The sequence below is a fragment of the Protobothrops mucrosquamatus genome, unplaced genomic scaffold, assembly GCF_001527695.2.
Source record: "Protobothrops mucrosquamatus isolate PMUCROS unplaced genomic scaffold, P.Mucros_1.0 scaffold1188, whole genome shotgun sequence".
NCBI lineage: Eukaryota > Metazoa > Chordata > Lepidosauria > Squamata > Viperidae > Protobothrops > Protobothrops mucrosquamatus.
In genome coordinates this window covers 303254-311357 of record NW_015387400.1, presented here as the reverse complement: position 1 = coordinate 311357, position 8104 = coordinate 303254, and the positions used below count along the sequence as shown (strand labels likewise).

The 8104-nt window shown below is 38.5% G+C and overlaps 1 protein-coding gene across 1 annotated transcript; it reads left to right on the top strand.

Annotated features, from left to right (window-relative positions):
- Window positions 1–6746: 6746 nt before the first annotated feature.
- Window positions 6747–7697, top strand: LOC107291808 (olfactory receptor 6X1-like). Its single transcript, XM_015820840.1, has one exon. It carries the CDS (start codon window positions 6747–6749, stop codon window positions 7695–7697), a length of 951 nt encoding a protein of 316 aa, XP_015676326.1.
- The last annotated feature ends 407 nt before the right edge of the window (window positions 7698–8104 follow it).

Genomic DNA, 8104 nt, shown 5'->3' with positions numbered 1-8104 from the left:
GTTCTCCTATAAGAAGGGAAAATATGAGGTTTTCCCTGACTTACTCTTTAAGCACATTTCTAAACACAGTTTTCATGAATTACTGTTGTGTTTGCAACATGTAAAACCTAGTAGCACATTTAGTACGATAAATGCACTTGTACTATTGCCAAGACTTAATTTATTGGAATTTCAGGTCTTTCATTTAAAGCATTATTCATCCTTCCAGCTTTTGTATCTTCTGTAGATAGAAAATACTGATGAACAAAATCCAGAGTTTGATGGAAGATGTTGAGAATAGTAGGAGAACATTTGTAGATGGAAACTCATCTGGATATGGAACACAAATGTGTTGCTGAGAGAAAGATAAGATAAGATAAAATAAGATAAGGTAAGGTAAGACAAGACAAGATAAGACAAGACAAGGCAAGACAAGACAAGACAAGACAAGACAAGACAAGACAAGACAAGACAAGATAACCTTTATTGTCATTTTTTTTACTGTGGGCACAATGGGACACATCAAAAATGAAATTTAGTTGCCTGCTCTCAAAGTGAAACACATACTATATACAACATATGTATAGACCCACACCCCTACATATACTTAACAAATAAATATTAAATACTGTACATCTTGAATATATAATGGAAGGAGGAGGTTTGAGAGTTCACAAGGTTAATGCTGTATGGAATGAAACTATGGCTGAATCTGGATGTTCTGAATCTGGATGTTCTGCTGCGAATACCACAGAGAAAATGAAGATGGTGAATGGATAAGCAGTTATGAAAGTAAGATAGAAAATTATGATATTCTGCAAATAGGAAATATGTTGAGATATTGAAGAAAATCAGTGCAGAATGTCCCACCAAATAAATAATAAAATTCATGGTCATTAGCTCGTAGACATTTTATGGAGATTCTCAGTCATCCAAGTCATGGTTGTCCCAAAGATGCTTTTTCAGAGGCAACTAGACTTTCTTTGCTTTTCCTTGAAGATGTTTCACTTCTCATCCAAGTAGCTTCCTCAACTGAAATGTCTTCAAGGAAAAACAAAGAAAGTCCAGTTGCCTCTTGAAAAAGCAACTTTGGAATAATTTGTAGACATCCACATAGATTCTTGTAAATGAATATTTAGTAAATTTATCTCTCTCTCTCTCTTTGTGTAATCTTGGTTGCATCCTAACCCACTGGAAGAACACAAGTAACATATTTCCACATGCAGATATCCAAGCATTCTTAAGAATAAGATGTAAAAATAAAAACCTCTTTTTACAAGTTCTCATGGAGATTCTGGAACTGCAAACATGATGTTCTGGTTTCAGTGGATTTCAAAGAAACATTTTATCCACTCTGGTTAAAAAAACAACAACACTTTACCTAGTATTTAAAGCCTTTTCTGGACATTAGATCATAGAAATGAGAAGTTATGGAGTGATTTTTTTCATAGACACTTGGGATAATATCTCCAGAGGAGTCTTTTTCTCATTTCCCATGTGAATCCAGACATGATGCTAAGAAAATAATATCTTGAATCACCAAGGCATGAACTTGATATAAGTTTGGATCAAATACTAACTTTTGCTCCCAGATTTGTCAGCTTCTGGGTATATATGATTAATTCTGCCGAGTCTTGAAGGCTCAGTAAATTCAATAATTTGTGGTTCTTCCACATAATGTTTTCTTCCCATACTATTTTTCTTATGAAATGTTCTCTTTTTCCATGGAAGTGAAAGGGGGAAAAATTACCCATAGTAGCTTTAGAGCTCACATTGCAGAGGTTATTTATTTATTTATTATTTTTTAGAAGGTGAAGGTAGGATCTTAGGGAACTAAAAGTGTTACTGTTCAATTAAGAATTCTTGGCTGGGTCTAATTTTTGGCAGGAAAAAGCTGCCAATCCTATTTTCTATGGGATGGGATGGGATGGGATGGGATGGGATGGGATGGGAAGGGAAAGAAGGGAGGGAGATGGGAATGAGAAGGAAGGAAGGAGATGGGAATGATGAGAAGGAAGGAAGGAAGGAAGAAAGAAAGGAAGGAAGGAAGGAAGGAAGGAAGGAAGGAAGGAAGGAAGGAAGGAAGGAAGGAAGGAAGGAAGGAGAAGGGCTATTGAACATTCATGGGGAATTTTTCTAATATTGCCTTTTTGAATGAACATAGATCTTTAATTAAATTATTCAAAATTGAATTTGTAATGAATTTGATAAGTATTGAAGAGAGTATATTTAAAGGAAGCATCTGTATGAAAGTCACAAATTCATAAAAATAATATTCCAAGTGCATTCAATTAGAGATAATATATGAAAATGGTTCACATATGAGTTTGCAGACAAAAATGTATCTGTTTAAAAAAGCATGCATCGAAATGCATACCAACTTTTTTGAAACTTGAAAAAACTAAAACTGTCCCCAAGTGTGAGAAACTGAACTTAGGCAACTAACAAAAACAGGAAAGCCCAAAAAAAAAAAAAAAAAAAAAAAAAAAAAAAAAAAAAAAAAAAAAAAAAAAAAAAAAAAAAAAAAAAAAAAAAAAAAAAAAAAAAAGTCAGGGCAAACCCTTTTTTATTATTATATTTACTAATATAATATATGATACAATATGCATAAAATAATATGCATAATAACACATACATGGATGTAGAAATACTTTAATTTATTCTTAAAATAACCTGATAGCATGACAGAATTAAAAAAATAAAAATAAAATAATTCACTTTAGCCAAGGTGCTAAACTTAAACGTTTTCTTGTTCCTGTACATCCACATCTGTCTCTGTGTGAAAAGTTTCAGACATTGATCATTTGTCCCAATTCTCACTTTCAAAAGTCTGCACTTGTACTGAAACATAATGTTTAAAGTGAACCTGAAAGCACCATCTGGATTGTTTTAACTCCCAGTGTTTCAGTGGATATGTAGCTCTCTAACTAACTCTACAGGTGGTCCTCAACTTACAACAATTCAACTTAATGACTGTTCAAAATTACAACACCACTGAAAAAAATGACTTAATGTAATGTAATGTAATGTAATGGAATAGAATAGAATAGAATAGAATAGAATAGAATAGAATAGAATAGAATAGAATATATGGAGTGGAGTAGACTGGAGTGGAGTGGAGTGGAGTGGAGTGGAAGAGAAGAGAAGAGAAGAGAAGAGAAGAGAAGAGAAGAGAAGAGAAGATATGGAATGGAATGGAGTGGAACGAAATAGAATAGAATAGAATAGAATAGAATAGAATAGAATAGAATAGAATAGAATAGAATAGAATATATGGAGTGGAGTGGAGTGGAATGGAGTGGAGTGGAATGGAGTGGAAAAGAAGAGAAGAGAAGAGAAGAGAAGAGAAGAGAAGAGAAGAGAAGAGAAGAGAAGAGAAGAGAAGAGAAGAGAAGAGAAGATATGGAATGGAGTGGAATAGAACAGAACAGAACAGAACAGAACAGAATAGAATAGAATAGAATAGAATAGAATATAATAGAATAGAATAGAAGATATGGAGTGGAGTAGACTGGAGTGGAGTGGAGTGGAGTGGAGTGGAAGAGAAGAGAAGAGAAGAGAAGAGAAGAGAAGAGAAGAGAAGAGAAGATATGGAATGGAATGGAGTGGAATGAAATAGAATAGAATAGAATAGAATAGAATAGAATAGAATAGAATAGAATAGAATAGAATAGAATATATGGAGTGGAGTGGAGTGGAATGGAGTGGAGTGGAATGGAGTGGAAAAGAAGAGAAGAGAAGAGGAGAGGAGAAGAGAAGAGAAGAGAAGAGAAGAGAAGAGAAGAGAAGAGAAGATATGGAATGGAGTGGAATAGAACAGAACAGAACAGAACAGAACAGAACAGAACAGAACAGAATAGAATAGAATAGAATAGAATAGAATAGAATAGAATAGAATAGAATAAAAGAATCGGAATGGACCAGCCCCCTGCTCAGGCAGGAAACCCTATATCAGTGGTGGCGAACCTATGGCACTGGTGCCAGAGGCTGCACTCAGAACCCTCTCTGTGGGCACACACACCATCACCCCAGTCCTAGGCCTTCAGCTGGGTTTTATAAAACCTTTTCACTTTAGGTCTCCGCCGCCGTGTACAAAAAAAAAAAGGTTCAATCAATCAGTCAATTTCAATTTCTCACGGGAAAAAAAAGATCTTGCAAAGTTGGAAATGATTGATTGAACTTTTTAGTCCCACCCAGTCTGCTGTTACCACTGCAGCCACACCCACCCAATGGGCCACACCCACCCAATGAGCCACACCCACCCAATGGGCAACACCCACCCGGCAACCGACGATGCATAAGTGGGTTTTGGGTTGCAGTTTGGGCACTGGGTCTCTAAAGGTTTCGCCAGCACTGCCCTATATCATTTCTGACAAACAGTTCGGAGCATTCACAACTTCTGGAGGCAATGGCATGAAGATGGCATGGAATCAGTAAGACTCATGTCTGGTTTTATTTGGATCAAATTCTAAGAGCCATTCTTAGAAATGGAGTCTGCTATATTATTATTATCTTGGACTGCAAGGCGTTCAAACCGGTCAGTCCTAAAAGAGCTCAACCCCGACTACTCCTTAGAAGGCCAGATCCTGAAGTTGAAACTCAAATACTTTGGCCACCTAATGAGAAGGAAGGACTCACTGGAGAAGGGCCTAATGCTGGGAAAGATTGAGGGCAACAGAAGAAGGGGACGAATGTGGCCCAAGGATTTCTCATTGCTCATACTTTGCTCTCTCTCTCTCTCTCTCCCTCCCTCCCTCCCCCCCCCCCCCCCCCCCCCCCCCCCCCCTCTCTCTCTCTCTCTGGACTTCATCCAGCCACCTCATTCTCTGTCGCCCCCATTAGGTGGCCAAAGTATTTGAGTTTCAACTTCAGGATCTGGCCTTCTAAGGAGCAGTCAGAGTTGATCTCTTCTATGACTGACCAGTTTGAACGCCTTGCAGTCCAAGATAATAATAATATAGCAGACTCCATTTCTGAGAATGGCTCTTAGAATTTGATCCAAATAAAACCAGACATGAGTCTTACTGATTCCATGCCATCTTCATGCCATTGCCTCCAGAAGTTGTGAATGCTCCAAGTTTTTTAAGAACCATTTGTCAGAAATGATATAGGGCAGTGATGGCAAACCTTTTAGAGACCGAGTGCCCAAACTGCAACCCAAAACCCACTTATGCATCGTCGGGTACCGGGTGGGTGTGGCCCATTGGGTGGGTGTGGCTCATTGGGTGGGTGTGGCCCATTGGGTGGACGTGGCTGCAGTGGTAACAGCAGACTGGGTGGGACTAAAAAGTTCAATCAATCAGTTCCAACTTTGCAAGATCTTTTTTTTCCCGCAAGAAATTGAAATTGACTGATTGAACCTTTTTTTTTTTTGTACACATGGTGGTGGAGGCCTAAACTGAAAAGGTTTTATAAAACCCAGCTGAAGGACTAGGACTGGGGTGATGGCGTGAGTGCCGCCTCTGGGACCCGTGCCATAGGTTCGCCACCACTGATATAGGGTTTCCTGCCTGAGCAGGGGGCTGGTCCATTTTGATTCTGTTATTCTATTCTATTCTATTCTATTCTATTCTATTCTATTCTATTCTATTCTATTCTATTCTATTCTATTCTATTCTAAAAATAGTCTATGGATTTTAATGGGAATTTAAAGAAAAAAATATATCTACAAATGGTGTCTTAAGCTTCTGAAGAAAATAAACCACTGCATTAGTGAAAGTTTTACATTTTCTCTTTCTTCAGCTGAAGAGAAATGGGAATTAAACCAAATATAAAAGAGTTTATCTTTGCACAGTTTATCTTTGCTGATGTGTCTTCAGAGTGCCTCTAGAAAACCTCCTATCTTGGGATGGCACTTGAAGTTTGCTTTCAAAATGATATCAGCCTTGAATATATTGTAGGTGTAGTGCATGGATACTCATGGGAAATTAAAGGCAAACATCCTTAGACACTATCTCCCAAGTTCCTGTAGAGAATCAGTAAATAAACTTTCTATGATTCAATCTGCTAAATGTTTTTAGCAGTGTTCCAATATCTCAGGGCCTGCCACAAAGAAGAGTGAGTCAAGCTATTCTCCAAAGCAGCTGAAGGCAGGACAAGAAGCAAAGGATGGAAACTAATCAAGGAGAGAAGCAACCTGGAACTAAGAAGAAATTTCTGACAGTCAGTGGAATGACTTGTCTCCAGAGGTTGTGAGTGCTCCATCACTGGAGGTTTATTAAGAAAAGATTGGACACCATTTATCTTAAATGGTATAGGGTCTCCTGCTTGAGCAGGGGTTTGGATTAGAAGAACTCCAAGATCCTTTCTAACTCTGTTACTCTGTTATTTTCTTTAAAAGTTATAGAAAGTATTTCTCAGTAAGACTACCATTTCACCCTCAACATACGATGTATTATTTTCTATGATCTCTTCAAAACATTGTCTTTCTAAATGGATGGAGAAATGGATTGAAAAGTATTTGTAGAAGACAAGGTAGGTAATGAAGGAAGAACAAGTCAAGATATGGGTGGAGAGCTTTTTAGGCACCTGTTGTGTAGAAGGAGGATGCTCGGTGTGGCGACCTAGTGGTGAAGACACTCACCTCCCACTCGGAAGTTTGAGAGTTCAATCCTAAGTAGTGGCGGATGTTGCTCTCCTAGGATGCAAAGAAACGGCAAACTCTGTGAGCTGAAATCCACAAAAACATACAAGTTATCAGCTGACAAGCTCAGCATCTTAACACTGAGCCACCACACCACCACCCCCTCTTTGTAACACAAGGAAACATGAATCTGACCAACTGTACAAGGACATCCGAATTTATTCTTGTTGGACTGCCAAGTATTTGGGAAATGGAAAGGGTGATGTACGTCAGTGTCTTTCTGCTTTATGTCTTCTGTCTGATGGGCAATGGGCTCATTATTGTAATAGTAAGCATAGATCGCCATCTCCAGAAACCCATGTATTTCTTCCTTAGCAACCTTTCTTTAATTGACATTGGGCATACCACAGCCTTCATACCTAAGTTGTTGATCAATTATATCTCTGCTAGTAATTCCATCTGTTTTTATTGCTGCATCATACAGATATGCTTCTATTTCCTTTTCGGGGTCACTGAATTTTTCATCATCACTTTGATATCCTTGGACAGATACTTAGCTATTTGCCATCCTTTGAGATATGCCATTATCATGACTTCGGGGGTCTGCCTTAAACTGGCAATAACCGCCTGGTTTGTAGGTTTTTCCTCCATAATTTACCAGGTAGTAATGGTTGCAAACCTTCCCTTCTGTGCCTCCAACATTATAGATCATTTCTTCTGCGATGTTGGACCCGTGTTGCAAATTGCAGGTGGAGATATAGATGTCATTGAAGTTCTTGGCTTCCTTGTTACTATACTTGTGGTGATGTCCTCCCTGCTTTTCACCCTCATTTCTTACCTCTTCATCATTTGCACCATTCTCCGAATGTCTTCAACCACCAGTCAGCAGAGAGCTTTTTCTACCTGTGCTTCCCATCTGATTGTAGTCTGCATTTTCTACGGATCAGTCTTTTTTGTCTACTTAAGACCAACCGTCAAGAATTCTTCCTTTGGTGTAATCAAGTCTGTTTCTGTGGTGAACTCCATAGTCGCCCCAGTGCTAAATCCTTTCATTTACACCATTAGGAACAATGAAGTGAAGGAAGCCGTTTGCAAAGTGTTAAGAAAAAGGATTCCAGCTTTCCCTAAAACATAGATCTCTTTGGAGAAGCAATCCTATGCTTCAGAGGACTGGAGGCTAAAACATATGAAGAACGGTTGCTGGAATTGGGTTTGTCTAGTTTAATGAAAAGAAGGACCAGGGGTGACATGATAGCCATATTCCAATATCTCAGGGGTTGCCACAAAGAAGAGGGAGTCAAGCTATTTTCCAAGGTGCCTGAAGGCAGGACAAGAAGCAACGGATGGAAACTAATCAAGGAGAGAAGCAACCTAGAACTAAGGAGAAATTTCCTGACAGTGAGAACAATTGATCAGTGGAACAATCTGCCTCCAGAAGTTGTGAATGCTCCAACACTGGAAGTTTTAAGAAGAGACTGGACAACCATTTGTCTGAAATGGTATGGGATTTCCTGCCTGAGCAGGGGATTGGACTAGAAGACC